General features: G+C 46.2%; 1 protein-coding gene across 2 annotated transcripts in view; it reads left to right on the forward strand.

Moving 5' to 3' along the window:
- Positions 1–23602, forward strand: part of PTPRT (protein tyrosine phosphatase receptor type T) — a 1006475-nt gene that overhangs the window by 258844 nt on the left and 724029 nt on the right. For both annotated transcript variants that reach the window (XM_058562674.1, XM_058562675.1), the window contains exon 2: positions 17264–17389. In XM_058562674.1, coding sequence (XP_058418657.1) covers positions 17264–17389 — 126 coding nt within the window. The remainder of the gene's footprint in view (positions 1–17263; positions 17390–23602) is intronic.

Genomic DNA, 23602 nt, shown 5'->3' on the forward strand with positions numbered 1-23602 from the left:
TCAACCTACCAGAGAAGATATTGAAGTTTCTAGTCTCTCCATAAAAAAGGATATTGCAAAATTATTGTCATGAAGAGGTAATCTGAGGGAATACAGCCAGGAAAGTAGGGGGGGAATATTGTCAGGAAGATAATTAATAAAATTTATTTTTCTGGATTGCGTGATGTTTGTGGTACTTGTAGGCTGTTAGAAATTTATTATTTGTTGTGATTTCTTTTCTCATTTTGAATAAATAGTCTCTTTTCTAAGTTTGTACTCTTTCCCCTAAAGAATGTCCCCAAACTGTTTAAGCTTCAGACCTGCTCCTGGAGGGTACATTGTTATTCCGAGGAAATTGAAACTGTGAGAGGTTAAGTGGCTTGTCCAAGGTCACCTGGTCGTGAGCAGGGCTGAGTGGTGAGCCAAGTCAGCATGTCTCCAAGATGCTCATCACCCTTACGTTGTGCTGGCTTCCCAGTGGGGGGTGATGGGGGTGTGGAGTTGCAGCTGCTCACGGTCAGAGCCCTGGAGGATGTGGGAGGGCTCTCTGCTGCCAGCTCTTGCAGGCTTTTAGATAGCTGCCCCTTCGGGCAGTGTTCATACACTTGCTGGTGGTACATGAGACCTTCCCTCACCTGGCTTCAGGGTGAGTCAGCCCCTGGGGGAAGATCGTACGGTCCTCGTGACCGCTTTTGGTTTGGTGGGCTGCTGTCGGTCCTCACCTGAAAAACCACTTTGCCATTTTTCATTCCTTTTTCTCTGCCCCCAGCTCTTACTCTTTCAGGTTGGGGGCTCTCCCAGATGAGAGAAGGTCCAGGACCTCTGGGGAGAATGGGTTAGAGGGGAAAAAAACCAACAAACTAATGAGGGCTTAAAATGCTGGTGGTACAGGAGGGGCAAAGGGCATCCAAGTCTGCCATCCTTCATCTTTCCCGCAGCTCCTCCCTCCCTCAGCCCCTGACACTCCAACTGGCAAATACTACTGGGTTTTCCAGAATTGCGTCCACTTCCTCTCACACTGTGCAGTTTTCTCAAGAATGAGTGGTGTGGTATACAAATTTCTGGCATTTCTGGGGTGGGGGACAAATTGTCTTGCATCCTCTAAGTCAATGAGAAAAAAGAGTAGCCCTGGAGCCTCAGTGTTTGTGGTTTCTTTGCTACTTTTGCTTCCTCTTGTTCATTTCGGTTATTATTGAGGTGGGAGAGTTTGATCAATCTACGTCTATGCCACCATCTTTCTCCCAGAAGCTGGTTTTGATTCTGCTTTTTGCATTTTTGCTTCCCCTGAAATCCTTTATTCACCCACAGGTCTGTCACCCAGTCCTATTATCTTTGCGTCTTATATTAATTTTTCTTTGTAGCTTTCTCTTATTTTGCAAAAGGCTGAGTCTCTTTGCATCCTATTGAAGCTGCTGAATGTTTTTTAGAGCATTCTTCAGGTTCCCGGAGTAGATCATGGTTAGAGGTCTTCTCTTTTAGTTGTTACATGATTTCTTCACTTTTTCTTCTATATTCATTTTTTTTTTTTTACTTATAATAATTTTAATTTTTTTCCTGAAGATTTTATTTTCTGTCTGCAGGTAGGACACAGTGAGGAAGAGACACTCTGAGTGCCTGAGACAGGTCTTATTCGTTAGAGGGCCCGTGACAGGGTTTTCTACTTGTTAAACACTGTGTATTTCTGAACTTGGGGGTTGACAGTGTGGAAGGACCAAGTGGTCTACCTAGTTAATCCAGCAGAGGAGGTTTAACTTTTATTTTTTCGGAGTGTAACGAGGTTGTGCCAAAGGTGGTCTTCCGTTTGCATTTTTAACTCCGTTTCGGTTTCCTCCAGTCGCTAGCGATGGTTTTATTGTGAGTCCTTGTTTTCAGTTCTCTTGGAAGTTTTCACCTTTATCTGGTGTTTTCATAGGTCTTGCAGTGAGGTTCTGAGAGAGACTGTCAGGAGGTTCTAGCCACATGCGTTTAGACGGCACATGACTCGGCCAAGGTCATGCAGCCAGCTGGTGGCAGAGCCAAGTCTGTAATGCGGGGCTCCTTTCTTCCGGGCAAATCCTCAATCTTCAGGACCACCTGCCACTCTTGTCCTGTCAAGGCCCGAGCTATGATGTGATTTAGCAAGTGGCGGCTTTGTTAGATGTTCATTTCTGTTCCAAAGAGTTTGAGGTGGAGTCGTGCTGGCAGGAGCTGCACTCATAGACTTGTAAGCGTTGGGCCTTTTCAGACTAAAAAAAAATATGCACAGAGCTGGAAGTTGCTGAGGGCTTTTCCAAAGCTGAGAAACGTGTGTATGTGTCCTGGACATGATCTCCCAGGCACTGGAGAGGTGGAGATGAGGCGGTTTTGAAGTACTGGGTCTGCTTTTGTGCTTAGGAATCCTAGTGACTGCCTTGCTATCTCTTTTTGAAATGTTAATCAAAGGCCACTTCCTTAATCACTCGGAGAGTGCCTGCTTCCCGCTTGTAGGGGCCTCTGTCTTGGGGAGATTTACCTCTCCAGGGAACCAAAGTGTCAACATTGGAGAGGAAGAGTGCACAGGTTTAGTGATTTAACAGGGTGATCTGCTAGCATGGCTCTAATTACAGTTACCCAAGGTGGCTTCACCATCCCTGAGACCTCAAAACATGCCGGATCCACCACTCCCATTGGATTGACCCAATCGTGGCATCCAGGTAATTTGAGCTTCGGCTTAGTTGAGGCTCCTTTGTGCTCTGTCCTTCATTCCACGCACGTTTAATGCACATTTAACGGGCCGGGCCGTGTAGATGAAGCCCAGCTGGCGACCACAGACAGATTTGCCAAAGCTTAACTGTTTTGAGGGAGCTTCTCACACCAACTATCCTTATGATCATACTCAGACCTCAATAAATATTTTATCTACACAATTACCGGTTTGGTGATTTATATAATGCTGGATGCTATTATTGAGTTTAATTGACTATATGGAACCCTAGTTTTTACTTTATGTAATTAAATGTTAGTAGACATAAAAACTGAGTGCATAAACCAATATCTGTCAACCCATCCTAAATATTTCTGAGGCTCTTATATGCATGGCATTGTGTAACGGAGAGATGATGGCCTTCAGGGAAAAGAAACGGAGCAGAATCCACAAATGGAGGCAATTTGGACCGGATTCTTATCTCTTATCTCGTTCTCAGTTTCTTCATCTTTAAAATGACAGCACGTAATTCCTGGATCATAGGATGGTTGTTATGATTAAGCGAGATTATGTGGAATGGCTGACCTGATGCCTGGCAAAGGATAGCTTCCCAATAAGGACTACTTTTTATATCCACCTTACTGATGTGTTCACTGAGTGCCTACCACATTCAAGGCATCATGGTATGTGACGACTCAAGGAGGGGACCTTACCTGCTTTATTTCTCTCCATGTTTTCATTGTCAGTCTCCCCCACTAGGGCGTGAGCTCCATGCAGGAGGGGCACACAGCTGTTAATCCCTGCTCTATCCCTAGTGCCTGGAATAATGTTTGGTACACTGTAGATACTCAATATAGGATTTGTGAATGACATTCAAGCAGAGTTGGATTATTTCAGAGGGGATAATAAGGAGTAGTGAGAATTGCCAAACTGGAGGAGTTTACTGGTTTTTCATGCAAGAGACCTTAAGATATAGTTGAGAGGACTTGTGCTTTGGGGTCAGATTGAAAGTAATTCTATTCCTGTTTCTGCCCTTTACAAGCTGTGTAGCCTTGAGGAAGTTGCTTAACCTCTCTGAGCCTCAGGTTCCAACTTTGCACAATTGTTCATTGAATCGCAAAGAGCAGGTCACAGGATTGTTCTAAGGGAAAATAAAGTAGTGCTTGTGAAGTACCCAGCACTAAATTGTTCAGAGTTATAGGGTGGGCTCAGAAGGCTGATTTTTCCCAAGGTAGAACTCAGGAAAGCTTTAAATGACCTGAGGATATTCTTTCTTGAGGATTCTTGATGATTCAGAAGGGACTATTACAAGGGTCTTCTCCTTGCTGCGCCAGGTGGGGGCACCTGGCTGTGGTCTCTCCCGAGGTCCTCTAGGCGGGTCACTAATGGAGCTGAGGTCTGGAGTGGGGTCAGAGGGAGCGCCCGAGTCCAAAGAGAGCAACGTGTGGCCCATGTGACTGCACGTGACCTTGAGCCACCAGGCCAGTGAGCGGAGAGGGAGGAAGCTGGCCTTGCTGGGCGAGGCCTGTTGACTGAGGCTCAGGGTGTGTGGCTGCTTCTCTTTCTTTTTTCCTCTGAAAAAATTATATGTTAAAAATAAGTCACTTTCAGAAGAAGAGATTTTTAGAAAGCCAGATATTCCTATAGTGGTTAGTGGTCACTTGGGCATTATGGCTCGGCAACTAGGAATGAAGTGTTTGGAGTAGGACTGCTGGATACAAATCCCAATCGGGTCAATTCCTGGCTGTGGGATTTGGGGCACATTATCTACCTGGTTCTCAGTTGCATTGAGCATCAAATGCGGGTAGTTACAGTATCTGTCTCATGAGGCTCTTTGAGGGTTAAATGAGATAACCCATAGAGATGCCTAGCACAGCACACAGCACATAGTAGGACTCAGTGCTAGCTGCTATCATTATTGCTCCCACTTTACAGATGAGGAAGGGGAGGCTCAGAGATTTTCTCTGATCCACCAAGTTTGCAAAGAAAGTGTCAGACCTGAGCCATGTGTCATCTTTTGATGCCAAGTCTTACATTCCTGACACTTTACCAGACTCCAGTCCATTCATTCATTCATTCATTCATTCATGAGGCGTTTATTGAGTTTCCCTCCGGCTCTCAAGCATCAAACTGCTAGGCTCTTTGATGAGTCCTGAGGTTTCAGTGGAGAGAAAATGGACACACACGTCCTGCCCTGGTGGACTTAGACTGGTGGTGGGAAGACAGAAAATAAACAAGTAAATGAGTAAATAACAATTTCAGAGTTAGTATGGGGTTTGAGCAACAACCCCATTGAGCAGAAGCAAGGTGGTGTGATAGAGAAGAATTGGAGAAGGGGGGAGGCTATTTCCCACTGAACGTTCTCTGACAAGGTGGCATTTGATTTTCAATGTGGAAGATGCGCATGAATCTACGTGAAGCCACGTGGCCTGCTAATGCAAGAATGTTCCAGGCATGGGGAACAGCAGTGCAAAGACCTTGAGGCCGTCCAGGGCTTGGCTTGGGCTTCAGAGGCCTTCGGAAGATGACACAGCTCCTGCCAGAAAGCAGTGTAAGGCCATCCTTTTGTGTAGAGGACACCTTTCCTCACCTTTCCCAGCAGATCTAAAGTTTCCCTGAGATGGGTTATGACCTGCGGCCATCTCTTTCTTTCACTGCGCCCTCAAAAATAAAACTGAAAAAGACATCGCCGTTGTGTGAGAAAAGATGAAAGATGCTATTCTGGCTTCTGAGTGGGCAGAGCTCTGGCCCAGGGCCAGGAGAGCTGGGTTCTGTCCCAGCTCTGCACCCCTCTCTGCAGCCTTGTCCTTTTTATGTCTGCTTCCACACCTGTAAAATTAGGAGCTGAGCCAGATGACCCCTTCCCTCTTCAAACCTGGGAGAGCAGCCGAATCCCTGAATCTGCTCCTGGGCTGTTTTTGGGGAAAAAAAAGACTTGCTGGGTTGGGTGGGGCTGCCTTTCAGGCTGGTGGACTCGCCAGCTGGTCTCCAGATTGAGCCATCTTCACTTTTCTGAAGGTGATCGTGCTCTCCCCTGCCCACCCCCCGCTCCTTGGCAGGTTGAAGCTGTGTGCTGACCCCACACAGGGGCTCCTCCTTCGCTCTTTCCTCCAGGTCACCATGCGTAGCAGCATCTGCTGCGATGTTGCCTGGGGCAGAGAAGCCTGCTCTCCTCCACGGTCTCTCGGGTCTTCATGCAAACCGGTGCCTGGGAGGGCTGGCATGTGTGAGGAGACAGAAACCTGCCTGCCACGTCCCGCTGTGTTCTCTTCTTGTACGACATACAGATGTACCAGACCGAGGCCCACTACAGACCACGCGGACAAGCTGGTCTGAGCAGAGGCTTCTATTTCCAGAGGACGCCTGACACTCCTTGTGTCAAATGTAGCCGGGTAACATGGTGGAGGACACAGTCACCGTTTTATAGGGTTGGAAATCCAAGTGCCCTTCAAGAGGGTTTAACTTATTGCCTTCTGTTACATGGGAAGAATCTCTGGCCCGAGAGGTTAGGTGAGTTGCCCAAGGTCACACAGCAGTAAGTGGTGAAAGAAGCTGGAATTTACAATGCAGATTAATAGTTTATCACAATAGGCTCCGCTGAACCACACAGGATATGGTGGGCAAGCCTAGATAGTTCCTTTAAAATGTTTTGTTTGTTTTTGAGATTATGCAAACTGAACTCATATAACATAGCTATCTTTCCCATTTCTAATTCATACATTGGGATTAAACATTAATTTAACAATTACTTATTTGGTACCTACTGTGTGTCAGGCACTGTTCCAAGTCTTCACAAATGTTAAATGTACCCAATGCTCATAACAACCGGAAGAGATGGGCACTGTTAATAGCCTGGTTTTACAGATGGGGAAGTTGAGGCACATAGAGGTTAAATAACTTGGCCAAGGTCACAGGGTTTAAAAAAAAAAATAGCAGAGGTGGGATGTTGGCTCCAGAGTCCATGCTTTTAACCCCTACCTACGTATGTCTCACTGGGCAAAGAGCATCATCCAGCACCCAAAGTGGGCGTCCGAGGGCCACTAATCTCATTGAACCCGTTAGTTTACAGATGGAAAAAGTGGGGCCTAGAAAGGGCATGAGAGCGTTGGATCAGGTTCCAGAACGTCGCTGTTCCTGTCAGCCCTGCTTTTCTTTTCCTGCTTCACTGCGCCGCCTTGGAAGTCAAAACACGTCTCTGATCTAGAAGGCGCCCAGCAGCAAGTTCATTATTCTCCCTTGAAGTCCCTTCACTAACTTCCACCTTTGTTGTTTTCATTCCTGGATTTATTATAATGGGCCAAATTAACCTGAGTTGCCTCACGGAGTCGCTGGGAGAAAGAACCAAATGAGGAGATCAGACGCTCTTTCCCTGGTCCTTGGGGAATGCCCAAGCCATCAGAGAGACATCATCTTATTTATAATAAATTCACTGTTCAAAGAGCTTTAAAACATTTTTTTCTATTAGGAGTATTGTTTCTATCTGTTGAGTCCATGAGTGTTTGACATTGGATGACTTTATAAAACATTCTACTAATTGGATTTGTTAAAGCAAATAAATCAAACACTAATTGGAACGTGCCCTGCCATTATTTTTGCTTACTGAATTAGATATAATGGTGTGAAGGCCTTCTTATCATATTTGTGCACTTACTTAAACACCTCCCTGGCACACTGTTCTGCAAATTCAATTAGATATTCAAAAAAGGAATTCAATTTATGCGAGGCTGGTTTACGTTCATTCCGGGGGCAAGACTTGCTTACCCTCGATAGGCTGTTCATGATTAATAAGCCCCACTTAGATATTGCCCTGCCTTCAAAGCATTTGACGGCACGAGGGTGGAATCTTGATGAACCAGATGTTGGGGTACTTTATCGTTAGAGTGTGTGTGTCCGCAGAGCAGGGCTGGCTGCATGAGTGTGTGACTTGTGCTGTTGCACGGGGGCTGATACTTGCTTAGTTTCATGCTCTGCTATGGTCATCTTGAAATTCTTAATGGTTTTTAAGCAAGAGGCTTTGCATTTGTTTTGCACTGGGCCCCACACATTTTGGAGCATCTGCTTTGGTTCTCAGACCTTCTGGCTAAGGAAGAAGTCTTTGGTTTGAGTCTCAGCTCTGCCCCTGATTGCCTGTGTTGTGTTGAGTATGTCATCCACACTGACCTTGGTTTCCTCATCTGTGAAGTGGGGTTACTACTCCTTACCCATGGAGAACACGTGCTATAATGTAAGTAAAGTGCTTATTTAAATTTAGGGAGCTGTTGTGCTTCTCTTAAGAATCCCTTATCCTACAGGCCAGGAGCGTAGCATCGAAAGATGGTGGGAGACACATTCCCCCCTCCACTTTCCCAGAGGAAAGAGAAAGCATTCTCCAGCCGAGAAATGGGAAGGAGGTGTTGAAAGCACATGACATCAAACATGCAAATGGAGAAATGTGATACTTTTCTGTAACTGCGTTAAGATTGGAAATTTTTAGGAGATAAAAGGTCAGTAAACTACAGCCTGCAGGCCCATTTTGGAACTCCACTGGTTTTCACACAGCCCACAAACGAAGAATCGTCTTTATATTTTTAGAAAATCAAAAGAATATCGTTTTATGACATGAAAATCGTATGAAATTCAAATAAATATTTAAATATTTTTGAAATAAATTCAGTAAATATTTATTAGAATACAATGGTGTCCATTCTTTTTTTTTTTTTTTTTTTGGTGAGGAGATCAGCCCTGAGCTAACATCCGCCAATCCTCCTCTTTTTTTGCTGAGGAAGACGGCCCTGGGCTAACATCTGTGCCTATCTTCCTCCACTTTATATGGGACGCCGCCACAGCATGGCTTACCAAGCAGTGCGTCGGTGCGCGCCCGGGATCCGAACCAGCGAACCCCGGGCCGCCGCAGCGGAGCGCGCGCACTTAACCGCTTGCGCCACCGGGCCGGCCCCCGGTGTCCATTCTTTTTGTATGGTTTGTGCCTGCTTCTGTACTACAATGGTGTTGCAGAGTCGTTGTGACAGAGGCTGGGCGGCCTGCCGAGGTGAGGAGAATAATAAGAGGGCTCCCAAGATTCCGGCCCCCGGTGTCCATACCCTATACAATCCCCATCCCGTGGGTGGGACTGTGACTAGGATGGATTCCACTGCCATGATTAGATTATTTTAGTGACAAAGGTGAAGGAATTTTGCAGGTGTAATTAAGATCCCAAATCGGTTGACTTTAGTTAATTAAAAAGGAGCTGATCATGGATGGGCCTGATTGAATCATGTGAGCCCTTAAAAAGATCTGAACTCTGCCCAAAGAAAGAGAGTTGAGACATGAGAGGGTTCATGGAGGGCCAGGTGGCCAGGAACTGTGGGTGGCTTCTAGGGGCCGAGGATGGCCCTGGATGACAGCCAGCCGGAGAACACAGACCTCAATCCTATAACTACAAGGAACTGAATTCTGCCAAATGCTTCGTAAGCATCAAAGAGGACCTGAGTTCCAGAAAGGAATGCAGTTCCCCTGACACCTTGACTTCAGCCTTGTGAGGCCCTGAGAAGAGAACCCAACCCAGCCTTGCCTGGACTCCTGAGCTGCAGAAACCGTGAGATAAGAAATGGGTGTTGTTTTAAGCCCCTAAGTTTGTGGTAATTTGTCGTGGAGCTATAGAAAACCACCACACCTGCAAAGTGAAAATATTTACTATCTGGCCTTATACAGAAAGTTTCCCAACCACCAAGTTAAAAAATAATAAAACCACTTATATGACATCACCCTTTCCTGTGTCCCCTGACCATTTAGTCCTACTACATCTTGAGTCTGTCTGAATGTCCCTTGTGTGAGCTCCCTACACATTGAGGATGACCATGGGAGGCCGGACTCCCCCTTACCTCGTCGCCCACCGTGCACCCGCCAGCCTTCCTGCCTGACTCGGAGCCCCCAACTCCATTCCTTCTCTTCCCCACCAAGGGGCGGAGCCTGTCCCTATGCCTTGACCTCCAAGATTGCAGACGGGCATCTTGGGCCCAGGTGCTGATTTGGGGGCAGAAGGCATGCAGGCTGGCTCAATGCCACTGTCACAGGGGTTGGGCAAGAGCTGTGCAGCCACCGTGTCCCTCAACCAGAACTTCCTTTCAAGATGAGGGTCGCCTTCCCAGTTCATTGCCGTGATGTAATGGGTAGACTGAGCTGGTCTGGGTTCAAAGCCTCCCCTTGCCACTTGTGATCTGTGTGATCTTGGGCTAGTTTTTTAACCTTTTTATGCCTCAGTTTCTTTATCTGTAAAATGGGGGAGAACAATTGTATCTATCTCGTGGGTTGATTGTGGTAATTAAATGAGCTAATATTGGTAAACGCTTAGAACAGTGCCTGGCGTGTAGTTCAGCACCTGATGCTGAGTGTTGCTTACTGTTACTATCACTGAGATCTAGCGGGGATTTATAGCTTTCTCTCTCCATCTCTTTGACTTTGCACCATGACTACCTGGTGCTGCCAATAATTATGCCCACTTCCCGTGCTCACACCCTGCTCACAGTTTAATCCTGAGCAGTCTCCCCTCCCCTTCTGGACCTGTTGCTAATACTCACATTTCTCCTCTAATGTCTCCTTGGCCTGTCCATGTCTCACCTCACTCTTCTCCTTATTTGGTGGCCTGATGGTTTCTCCTTGGTTCATCCTTTGACTTCCCTTCACTCTCTGGATTCAGACTTTCCATCTATACAGGGCCTTTGCGGGATCAGGGTAAATACTCTTAAAAGGTCCAGTCAGAGCTCTGAGCCCCAAGTTCCTGCTGCAAGGCCTCCAGCAGGTTCACCCTGACCCCAGAGAGAAGCCCAATGGAAGATGGACAAGAGCACCCTCTGTTGGCCCCAGCCTGGCTCCCCTATGTGAGTGCTGGTCCATTTTTAACGTATTCAGCCATTCATTGAGCAATAAAGAACAAGCATCTATTATGGGCTAGATGCTGAGTAAAGAGACATGTGGCACATCCCTGCTTTCTTGGAGCTTTGGGGCCTGAAGTTGGAGGGATAGTCTTGTGGTCTCATCCCCCTGTCCCCCAGGACTAGAGGTACCCTCAGAGCACCATGAGGCGGATATTGAGGGGGCTACTAGGGCTTTCAGTTCCAGTTATATATGTCAGGGGAGAGGGCATTTCTATGCGTCCTCATAATGGTAGATCGCCTTGGTGTCTGGTCATATTTGCCAAAATTATGAGCTCTGCCAGAAGGGGTACTGGCCATGTAGAGCAACTGAAGGCAAATTTCCACTTTTGTTTGGATGTTTTATCCAGTTTTCTCTCTTCACTTAGCTCCACCACTGGATATTACAGGCACAGCTTTCTTTTCTGGGAGCAGCAGGATGAGACTGGGATTCTGTGAACACACAGAGTATTCTAAGAGGGGCAGGATTGGAGCAATGGACAGTGCTCGGGCTTTGGTATCACACAGCCTAAGGCTGATGTCTTGCTCCACTGCTTCATGCGGGTTAGTTAACTTCTCTGAGCCCGTGATACTGTGTCTGTAAAATGGGTACAATCAGAATGACAGAGCTGGTGGTAAGGGTTACATGTTCAACTATCAAAAAAAAGAGATGTTCTTATTCTTATCACTGTATGTGATGTCACTCTTTGCCTGAGATTCCTAGCTGGGCATGTCCCTTAGCAGCTCTGATGACAAGTTTCCATGTGTCAAATGAGGAGAGCAATCCTTCTTTCTTAGAGCAGGTATTGGCAAACTCCGGCCCCTGGGTAGAATCTGGCCCACCACCTGTTTTTATAAATAAAGTTTTATTGGAACACAGCCACATCCATTTGTTCGTGTATTGTCTATGGCTACTTTTGTGCTACAATGGCAGAGTTGAGAAGTAGCTGTGACAGAGACTGTGTGGCCACAAAGCTGAAAATATTTACTATCTGGTCCTCTATAGAAAAAGTTTGTTCACCTCTGCCTTAGAGAGTGGTGGTGGCTGGACTTACCTCCATTTGTATACATGCATATATAAATACACACTTCCCTAGCTCAACTACAGTGCCTGGCATATTGCAGAAGCCCAACAAATCTTTGGTTCCTCTTCTGAACTTAATTTTGTTCAAGAATACACAGGATCGTATCTGAAAAATGCAGAGGCAGACACATTTATATTTTTATTGAATTCTATTCCTCTCTCATTTTCCAAAGAAGAGCTCATGTTTAAAAAAAAAATTCTGATTGGCACTCTAAACTTTATTTATGCTTTAATGTATCCTAAAGTATGTATCCTGCACTATTTTTGCTTCCCTTACAGATGCTGATGTGCTATACATTACTGAACCCAAATGGATTTTCAAAATCCAATTTCCTTGCTACAGTTTTCCATTTCTCTGTTGACTTTTTATACTTGACTCACGGCAGGGCATCTGCGGCCTTTGCCACATTCTGACCTCCACCTATCCAGGGAAATATCTCCTCTGTCCAAGTGCAGGGAGGTAGTGATGCGTCCTCAGCCTGTGGCTGCACTCCCCTGTCTTCCCCAAACCAGGTGCTCTGGAGACTTAGCCCAATTCCTGGGGTGGGGGGAGGTTTACGAGGTTTTTGTTTCCCTAAAAATGTTTGTGATGGGGGTTGACATCAGTTAAATAGGGCCACTCACTAGTTAAAATGGAATCAGGTGAGCATCGAAATGTGTATCTTTTGGAAATCTCTCCAACCATAAGTCTTCCCTAAGTAGCCTGGTGTAAATGCCTGAAGAGATGGCTGGGAGTCTTTTCTGTCACGTGTTATGGCTCTAAGGAATGGCACCAAGACAGATAAACGTAATTTTTGAAAGAGCTAGAAGAGGCGCAATGAGACTCAGGATCACGGGTTTGACTATTCCATGCTGTGGGTCCACGGGAAGCTTGTCTTTCCTTCCTTCTCCCCTTAGTGGCTCTCAGTAGCCAGTCCTTGGCCTGGCGGCATGGCTCTGCATCTCTGTGGCTCCTGAGAGTTCCTAGTTCTTTCGGAGTCTCTGGAATCCTTAACCTTTGCCACTGGAAGTTTCCTTAATGATCCATCTTGCACACCAGAAAATGAAGACTCAGACATGAGGAAGGAATGTGAGTAAAGGGGGCTGTATGCAGCTGTCAATGTAGGTTGCCGTCAGGGTATATAATCTTGAGCTCATAACCACTCTGTTTCTCAATCTGTTGGTTGAGAGGAAGAAAATTCATGGAGGATTGCTTAAAAAATACTTTCTAAGTATATTTTCTCTCCTGAATAGCTTTTAAAACTTATTTCTGAGTCAATCCAGACCAATAGGGAGCAGATCTCTAGACTGAATCATATTAGGCCCCACGAGTTGCTTTTCCTGAATTGTATGTTTAGGTGATGCTATCAATTTATAGTGAGAATGATTATGAGAAATAGCCTCATGAAATTGGCCATGCATCCCTCATATGGATGTTGTTTCAGATAGTGTTCTTTATGGGGTATGGGATTTCTGTTACCAGTACCCCTGTGGGGACGTTCTTGTGTGATCTGAGCACCTGGAATGGTTGTAATTTTCCTGAGCAATTTGGCTTTTATTGTATGAACGCAGACTGCCAGTATCGAACAGATTTTCCTTTTTCTATTGGCCGCTGGAAGCTCAGAGCCAAGTATGTAACTCCTTTTTAGCAGGCGGACATGTAGGAATTTGAAGCATGGACTTGCAACTCTCTCCTTCTGTCCTGCTTTTCTTTCTTTTCCTGTCCTCAAATTGCTTTTTGCCATCATGCTTAACAGGCTGTATTTCCCGCTTCTGTGTTTATCAGTCTACTATGGCTGGACTAGAGTTGATGGTGGGTAGATCAATAACTAGTTAGACAGCATCCTTTGAATGGGGTCTCTGAGCTTCATCACATCTCTATGCAAGTGTTTTTTGCACCTTAAGTGTGTGCTGTGTGGTTGTCTTTCCCTCTACTCTGCAAACTATGTGAGGGTAAGAATCATACCTGTGGATTCTGTGCGCCTGCACAGAACTCGTAAAAAAGATCTCCGTTAAATGTTTCTAGAATAAGCGAGGGAATGGATTCAAATGGGAGAGACCCAACCACCTTGGAAGCCCTTTATCTGCCTGATCCCCTCTAATGACCTTGTGAGTGAAAGGCTTGGTCCTTGATTTGGGGGAATACATTCTCTCTGTGGTCTGTTAGAAAGAGCATGGGTTCTACACTTGGGTCACCATGGATTTAATCTTGGCTCCAACACTTTCCTTCTCTGGGATCTGAGCAGGTCACTTAACCCCACAATGCATCAACTTTCTTGTACTTAAAGTAGGGATAAAAATCTACTTCACAAAGTTGTAAGGAGTAAGTGAAAGCAAATGATATAGAATATGTAATCAGTGCCTAGTATATTGCCTGGCATGGAGCAAATGCTCCAGAGAGCTTGCTTCTTATATTAGTCAGGATATGCAAGGTTCTGCTATGCTAACGACTAACCCCTAAGATGTCAGTGGTGTAAAACAAGAAAAGTTGATATTTTGCTTCTGAAAAGTTGAATGCTAATATCACCAGTCAAGTGACTCTCTGGATGACTTCCCTCCAATGATCAGGGATCTAGAATCGTTCTTCCTTTGATGCCATTGCCGTTAACTACAACTTTGAAGGTCCTCACAGCAGAGCAGATGAGAAGTATTGCTTATAAGAGATTGTTTTGATGGGCTAGTCCTGCAAATAGTGGATATCACTTTGTGACATATTTCCAGGGTTTACCACATGGTCTTCCCTAGATGCAGGTGGCCTAGAAACATAGTGTTCTTGTGTGTGTAAGAGAGAAGACCCAAACAGTTTGCCATGCACATAGCATTGTCTTGGCCACACTCTCCTTCCCTAGCCCTGGAGGCCATCTCAGTTTAGGATGCTCAGTCAGCTCTTCCAATGAACAGTTGAGATGCTGCAGGCTCCCCTTGCTTATCCATTCCAGCACATCAGGATCTGTTGTTGATAGCATTGACCTAATTCATCCGTCTCCCACAGGCTGGGCTCCAGTGAGATGATGGCAATGTAGGGAAAGGTGGTTGGCCCTCTTAGAGCAACTGGAATTGCTGCTGCTACTGTTTTTTAATTTTTAGATGGAGTATGTTGTGTTTTTATATCTGGGGCATTCGCTCTGCTGTTCTGGCCAGAGAAGGCTTATAGAAGAAGTGAGTTTTGGAAGATTGTTTAGAATTTGTCAGACGAGCACTGTGGGGAAGGAGCTTTCTGGGTTGAAGAGACAAGGATGAGACTTGAAAGAGCAGGTCCAGCTCAGAGACTGCTGTGGGCCCCTGTTGCTCGAGTACAGCTTGGTTTGTGTCTGGCATCCCATTAGCATTTATTGGTTCATTCATTAAACAAATGTTTATTAACCCCCTACTATGTGCCAGCACTGCTCCCAGCTCTTCTGAAGCTTACTGTCTAGTGGAAGCTTCACTTCCACTACAAAGCGGTTGATTGCCTCTGTATTTACCTTTCAAAGGTCATCCTTTTCCACTATTTCTGGGATGAAATCTCCTCTGTCATCTGCTCCTAACCTTCCCTCTTGTCTCCTGGGTCTTCCATCCTTGCCTGTTGACCCTTGTCAATCCACACTGGTCATTGCCTTTCTTCCCTCAATTCCCCAAGGCACCGGCGACACATGGCTGTCCTGTGTAGCCAGCTCTCACTGAGGAGTTGGGTGTGGTGGAGGGACGTTACAGCACAGGACAGGGACCTGTTCCCAGTTCCTGGTCAGAAAGGCTTCCTGTACCATTTCAACTTAGTGGTCCTCTCACCGCCCCAGCTGCAGCCTTCATAGCACGTACTGAGTGTTCATTAGTTTACTTGTTTACTATCAGCCTATATCACTAAATAATGAGAGCATGGCTCTTTTGTAAACCACTGTACAGCTAGGACCTAGTACTCTGTTGGATCTACACCAAGAGCTCAATTAAATAATTGTTGAACTACTGAATGAATAAATGAAAGCAAACAGATATTTTAGTTCCTACCAATGCATCAACCACTTCCCATCACAGGAAATTTCTCACTGGCCATCACCTTCTATAGGTTTCTGCTTTTCATTTTGTTTCTTGCTCCCCTCTCTCCCTCTCCTTTTCTTTTCTCTCTCGCTGTCTACATAAAACACCCCAAATTCGTGTTACTGTCTGCAAAGCTATTTAATACTCGCAACTCAAGGCCCAACCCCTGCCCTCCCGAAATAGGTCCAGCCCTCCTTCCCCTGGCTTGAGACTCATTGGGGTGCTAAAGACCAACTCTTCTGGGTTCCCATACACAGCAAGAAAGGATAGTGGAGAGAGCTTTGACATCACAGGTTTAGCAATGTTGTGACCAAAGTCTGTATCAAATCTGTCAACAGATTAAAGTCCTCCACTCAGCATAGGAAATCCCAGGTCTGGGGTGCAGAGAAGGGGTTTTGTACTTTGTAGCTGATGGAGATGATGGTGTGATGTTGCCTGAGGCTGCAGACACAGGCAGACGCTAGTGAGGGATGGTTTCTGTACACGAATCAGAACCACGTTTGGACGTGTGATGGGGAACCAATGGGTGTTTAAGGGGGGGAGATATGATGGGATGAAATCTAAGCATCACGAAGACCAGGAAAGGGCAGTGGAAAAGATGGACTGGGCTCTGAAATGGGTCTGGGGGCCCGTTCAGGAGGCTGCTGTAGAGCTCAGTCCTGGCGCCGCCTCCCTGCCTCTGTGTGTCTTGCCTGGTCACCTCGGGATGCCTTCCTCCCGCTCTTGACTCCTGGAGAGGCTCACATCCTTCATAGCCCTGATCAGTTCTCCTCCTCCAGAATATCGTGGGCTCCTGTTTCTCTGGACGGAGCATTTCCTGGTTGGAGCCCTGATTCTACACTCCACATCTCTCTCAGTGTCACCTGGAGGGGCTTACAGCCCATAGCGTTTGCTTAGTAAATTCATGTCAAAATCGAATTGACACAGCTTATTGTAAAATGGTGGGTGGCTTGGACTTTAAAGTTAAAGGGAGAAGCTTTAAACACTATGAACATTGACCTGATTACCTGCCAGATGCATGGTTGTCTCATTCTTCATAGTTTGATTTTTACTCCATGAAACACGATTTTTCAAAAATTGCTTTCACAGGGAAGGAGGTGGCCGTTGAGAATTTATTCTGCACCAGTTACTTTTTATATGTTATTCCATTTAGTCCTCATGACATTTCTGTCAGATGGATCTTTCCCTCCACGTTACAGATGAGGAAACTGAGTCACAGACAGGTGAAGCATCTGGCTCAAGCTGACCCAGCTTCGCAAGCTGAGATTTGTATCTAGTTTTGCTAGACTCCAAAGCTAGTGCTCTCTGCTGCCTCTTGGCATCTCTCCGTGTTGCAGGCAGCAATTACTGAGGCATGCCCTGGCATTCATTTTTCCTACTTAGAATGAGTCGTCGTTGTTTACTTTCTCAGGAAGGAAGATTGAAATCAATGTAACTAGCCTTATTAACTTTTTTAAATAGGGGGACCTGCGGATGCCAGCGCCTTTCCTGAGAGTGCCAAAGCAAATACAGAAATCCAATTTGCTCGCCTTTTTTTTTTTTAATCTTCTCCAGAGTTTAAAATTCAAAGCTGTAAATGAAGAGCCGATGAGACAGGGTTAACGAACCAAGCCTCAGACACGAGGATGTATTTACCCATCTCTCTTTTGTCTGCAGGCGGCTGTTCCTTTGATGAGCACTACAGCAACTGTGGTTATAGCGTGGCCCTGGGGACCAATGGGTTTACCTGGGAGCAGATTAACACGTGGGAGAAACCAATGCTGGACCCAGCGGTGCCTACAGGTACGTGACCCACTGTGTTTGGGGCTGTGATGGTAGCTTTTACAATGACTTGTGGGGAACATCTTTCTTATGGATTGAGCTGTCTGAGAAGGCAATAGATAACTTTGTTGGTAGTGAGTTCCCCATCCTCAGAGGTATGCAAACCAATACCTGAATGAATTCTTAAGGATGTGGAGGAATCATATGTCACTTGGATTCAGGGACCTCTAGGATTGCTTTTAGCTTTGAGATCTAAGCTTTAGCTACAAGTAGGGCATCACTGGGTTTTACTTGGGAGCCTGATAGTTGTGGGATTTTAGGGGAAGAAAGAGCTTCTGAAGAATTTGAGATTGTTCCTTTCCTTCCAGGCCACATAGATGCAGCTTGTATATATGTAGGGAAATTTCTATAGTCCAAATATTACTCATAAAGTCAATGTCCTGACATCCTGAATGCCACGCTTATCCTTAACTAATGGGGCTGAAGGCCTAATGTACACTCCTGATGGATACCTGCGTGAGCTAGGCCTATGGGAGTTCCGTCTGATGTATCCTAGGGAACGGACACCTGGAGGAGGTATACTCATGAGAACGCATTTAGGGCGGGGTATGCCTGGGTGAGTTGAATCTTGAAGAGGCTTGCCTGGTGACCTAAACCAGGAAGAGCTGCTACTCTGGGGACATTAAGATCACCTCTGGGTAATGTGATCCCTGGTGCAGTTGTAAAGACAATTAGTCTTTACTAAGAGGGAGGCTATTCTCTGTGGTTCCTCCCTGACCAAAGGCTCCCTCTGACCCGCACACCGTCTTGGTTTTTTACCAACCTCTCCTGGCGCTCTTTCTCAGTCTCCTCTGTCAGCTCACTCTGGCCATTAAATGTTGGAGTTCTTCATGCTTGTTCTACACTGTTTCCACGTGTATTAGTCAAGGTTCTCCAGAGAAACAGAACCAATAGCATACAGAGAGATACACATAAGAGGAGACTTACAGGGATTGGTTCACATGATTATGGAGGCCAAGAAGTCCCACCATCTGCTGTCTGCAAGCCGGCGAACCAGGAAAGCTGGTGGTATAATTCAGGCCAAGTGTGAAGGCCTGAAAATCAGAGGGGCTGATGCTAAGAGCCCTGATCTGAGTCTGAAAGCCCGAGAACCAGGAGCTCCCATGTCCAAGGGCAGGAGAAGATGGGCCTCCCAGCTTAAGAAGAGAGAGGGAATTTGCTCTTTTTCTGCCTTTTTGTTCTATTTGGGCCCTCAAGGAATTGGGTGATGCCCACCCACATTGAGGAGGCCTATCTGCTTTACTCAGTTCACCAATTCAAATGCTAATCTCTCCTGGAAACACCCTCACAGACGCACCCAGAAATAATGTTCTCCCAGAGATCTGGGCATGCCTCAGCCCAGTCAAGTTGACATATAAAATTAACCATTACTCCATGGATAGCCTCAGCTACTGGGCTTCAGTTGCCATCAGACATCTCTTACAAATTCTAGAACTACAAGACCCACAGCCCAGCTGTCATGTCTTCTTGGCTGCCTCTGGGGAGAGGGATTTTCCAGGATGCCACTAAGCTGGAGACAGAGAAGATGCTCAGAAATGTCTAAGTGAGGGTGTGGCCTCTTTGACTTTGAGTTTGGCTCCAAAGCAGGAGGCTTCTGGATGGCTCTATGTAGTTCCTATTAAGGAATAAATTGTTTGTATAAATTCCTCCTGAGTGTAGACTCAAGCCCCAGGTATAATAAAGCTGTGCTACAAAATTGAGCTTTTCAGATCTGGTTGGATCTTTTTGCATGAGCAGAGTCACCAACGACTACACATGCCCATTAGTAAGGTGACCATGACCTCTTTGCCTGTTGCCCCATCATACTTTTTAACCATGCTGACTCTACTCTCAAAAGTGTCTTGATTTAGGTGATAGAATCACTCATTTCGTTAGGGACCCCAAGAGTCCAAAGCACCTGTGCTGAAACAAACCACATCTGCTCTGCTCTGCACGGCCATCTTTGGTGTTGGCGAAGTACATCCAGATCTTATAGTGTGTGTGTGTGTGTGTGTGTGTGTGAGTGTTGACACGCACATGTATGCTCGTTCTGCTCGTCGTTAGCTCACCTGAAACCCTATAGGGTCTTACTGGCTCTCCAAGCGCAACATCTCAAAACTGAACTCCTGATTCATCCATTCCCCTCATCCACTCACTCTCCAGTGGCCCTCGTCTCAGGAAAAGCCACTTCATCCAGTCTAGTGCCGATTCAGAAACCCGGGGGTCAACTTTCTCTTCCCTCTCCTCCCCTGTCTTCCTGTCAATCCCTTTGTCCTGCCACTTTACCTCCTGAGTACATCTCAAGTCTGCCCACGTCTCTCCACCTCTGCCACCACTATCCTGGTACAGGTCACCACCAGCTCTTGCCTGGGTGACTGGTATCCTTTCTAAAAGACTTCTTGGCTTCCTCTTTTGACTTTAATCCATTTTCCACACAGAAGCCAGAGAGATTGTTCTAGAATACAGGCTTGTTCATGTTGCCTCTTCCCTTCATTGCCCCCACCCAGGTTTGCTTAGAGTCTTTCTGAGGTTTCCTATTGCTCTGAGAAAGAAGACCAACGTCCTGCTGTGGCCTCCAACGCCTTACAGGGCTGCTTCTGCCTATTCCTTCAGCCTCACCAAGTTCCACACCCCCATGCTTACTTCACACTGGCTTCTATGAGTTCCTAGAATGTTCCAGACCCTTTCCCGCCTCAGGAACTCAAATAAGATTGGCACTCTCCCTGGAACCTTTCCTTCCACTCTGTTTTCTTGTACTTTCCCTTCATGTCTCAGCTTAAACATCACATCGCATCCTTAGGATAGTGCTCCCTAGATACTCTGGTCTGCGTCAGCTCTCTCTGGAAATGTTTCCCATTGCACCCTGCACGTTTCCTCGGTAACACACATCATAGCTGATGTTATTTGTTCAATGTGTGTTTTACCCCCAGATGAGAAGCTCTATGTGAATAGGGACCATGACAGTCTTGTTCCCAGGTTTATCTTCAGCATTTAATACAATGCATCATACACAGTATGTACTAAATAACATTTTGCTGGATGGATGCATGGATGGATGGGCAAATAGGCTTCGTCAAGTGTTTTTTAAATGATGAAATGAATCATAAACATGATTAAATACCTTTGGGCACTCTATTAACTGATCACACGTTCTTAATCTTTGCTACTGTCCTTCCATTTTACAGATCAGTAAACCAAGGTTCTGAGAAGCTGAGTGACATCGCTACTTTTCCCACCATGACACTCTCTCTGCCCAAAGGAACACCTTTTGCTTCTAATCCTAATTTTCTCAGCCCATCATTATGGCCGAGTGTCATTTCATAAATATTGGATTGTGCTAATACAATCTTCTGAGTTTTTCCAAATAGAGGCATTTGATAATGATCACCGAAATTATTCTGTCATGATGCGCCTGTGGGTTTCAGTGGCTCTGCGTGCTTCTTAGGCAGAGAGGCATGAAAGTGAATTTGGATTAAGTGAAATTGTTTGTTCTTCTCATGGGCGAAGGCTGAAATCTTACTTTTCCTTCTGTGAAGCCAGCAGTTTCCATTCATTTGGAAATCTAGTTGGAGTCCATTTATTCAAATGTTCCACCACCATTTACTGATCCCCTTCTGTGTGACAAGCTCTGTGCTAGACTCTGGGTAAATCAGACCATGTCATTTTGTCACTTAATTCCTCCGGTGGCTTCCCCTGGTGCATAGGATGAAATCTGAACTCCTTGCCATGGCCTGCAAGGTCCTGCATGATCCAGTGTCTTCCCCAAGCCCTTTTCCTTTTCAAAATGCTACAGACACATTGGCCATGTTCCTTGGACGTGTCAGATTCTTTCTTGGCTCAGGACTTTCACACAGGCAATTCTTTCTCACTGGAATAGTTTTTCTCCACTTTTCACTTGGCTGATTTCTTCAAGTCTCAGCTCAAACAATTCCTCAGGGAGATCGTCCCTCGTCATTCTGTCTAAAGAAGGACTCTCTTGTCCTTGCTCAAAGCATCCTCTACTTTGCTTGCAAAGTCTTCATCACAGACATGTTTACAGGCCAGCTTATTCCAGTCCTACACCATAGCTGGGTGGCTCTGGGGCCTTAATCCCTCTGCCTCAGTTTCCTCATCTTTACATGGGAACCAGCGTGAGAGTTAAATGGATTGATGCCTGTGTGAGTGTGAAGTGTCTGCACGTGGTAGGGCTTAATCAATGTAGGTTCCTGCAAGTTCTTTTCTGGTCTACGGTCTCTGGGACTGTAAGTCTAAGTCTACCTTAGAACCTGGCCCTTCCTTCAAACTCACCCAACCCCAGATGCTGCTTAACACAGGTGAACACCCAGCAGGTGGTCTCCCGTGGGTCTCTGATGGGCCCAGAGGCTTTCCAATACCCAGGATAAATGCTGTTCCGGGGGCTTGTACACCTCCTCCATCTCGGCTCCATTAATGCAGTGCCACACATACCATCATGCTCTTTTCCTCATCCGTCTCCGTGGGAAAAGACTTTGGGCTAGCATTCCAGCCTTCAGACCCTCTCTCCAGGCCTCTATCTTGTCCATGGAACTAACTGCAGCTACCACTGTTCCTAGCTCTGCCTTCCCCAGCCTTGGCATGAGTTTGCACATGTCCACCCTGAGGTACAGTCCAGAGCTCAGCGGGAGGGTCTCTGAGGGGCTGATGGGAGATGCAAGTGCTGAAAGTGTCCTTTTCAAAGGGCTGAAACCAGAGGCAATGGGGCTTGGGAGGTTTCCTTCTATTTCCTTCTAATGCTTTTGGGACATTACTTTAAGTGTTGGAGTAAAGTGGGGTTGAATCTCAGGCTGAAAACCTGGGTGCATAAGAAATGCTACATTTGCATCAACTTGAATCTGACCCTGAGCTTCCAAGGAGTTGACATTAAATTTTAGTCATCATTGGGGCTCCCCCTTCCCTAAGGGTCCACAAATGTCCTGGCACTTAAGAAAGCCATTGTGGTTTCTTCTGAGAAGCCCTCTGTCACATTCCCTGTGGTCCCTTCAGGTCTAGTAATTCTGCTGCTTCTTTCCCAGGATTGGAGCCCTTGTCCCAAGTCCAGCCAGCCCAGGTCACCACCCAGCATCCCTCTGGGGCCCGCCCTCTCCTCGAGTACTGCCACCGAGCAGCGTGGGACCTGAAGGCCCATCCCTTTCCCCTCCTCAGGGTGGGAGAACTTCTCTACTCACCTTCTTAGCCCTCAAGGCATGCCCCTCTTGGCTCAGCCCTTCTCGGACCCACAGCATAACCTCTTCAGTAAGTTTAGACTTTAAAAAAACAAAGGAAGAAAGAAGGAACCCTGGCTTCAAGCAGCTTCTTCTCTCCATCCTGCACAGATTGCTAGAGCAGAGAAATACAAAGAGCCTAGTTGTTACCTGATTGGAAGGGGCAGGTGTTGAGAAACATCCAAAGACATACACACAGGTATACACACACACGCACACACACACACAGGAACATTTCAGCCAAGCAGCCTGCCATGGAAGCAGGCACAGCTGCTGGGATGGTGCTGGGATTTTCCCGCAGGCCACAGGGCCTTTGGATATGTGTTCCTGCTTTGCTCAGGAACAGCTGATTTTTACAGAGAAAAGGTTGGGGTCTGTGATGGGTTGAATTGTGTCCCCCTAAAGAGATAAGTTGAAGCCCTAACCCACCCGTTGCACCTGTGAGTGTGACTTTATTTGAAACAGGGACTTTGCAGGTGTAATCAAGATGTAATTAAGATGAGGTCATGCTGGTCATACTGGGCCATCATATAATATGACTGGTGGAGGTGAAGAGACACACAGACACCCAGGGGAGAAGGCCGTGTGAAGACAGAGGCAGATGTTGGAGCCATGCATTTATAAGCCAAAGAATGCCCAAGATTGCCAGCAGACACCAGAAGCCAGAAGAAGCAGGAAGGATTCTTCCCTAGAGCTTTCAGAGGGAATATGGCCCTGCCAACACCTTGACTTTAGACTTCTAGACTCCAGAACTGTGACAGAATAAGTTTCTGTTGTCTTCAGCCACCCAGTTTGTGGTAGTTTGTTACAGCAGCCCTAGGAAACTCATACCTGATGATTCACACATCAGCACCCTGAGCACATCACCTTTTCTAGCTTAGAACCCACACCAGTCACTGTAAGTATTGAGACCTTTGCTTTCTTTTAAGAGAACTAGCTTCTACTACATGTTCACTCTAACCGAGAATTGGGTTAG

This window comes from Diceros bicornis, chromosome 19 (assembly GCF_020826845.1).
Source record: "Diceros bicornis minor isolate mBicDic1 chromosome 19, mDicBic1.mat.cur, whole genome shotgun sequence".
NCBI lineage: Eukaryota > Metazoa > Chordata > Mammalia > Perissodactyla > Rhinocerotidae > Diceros > Diceros bicornis.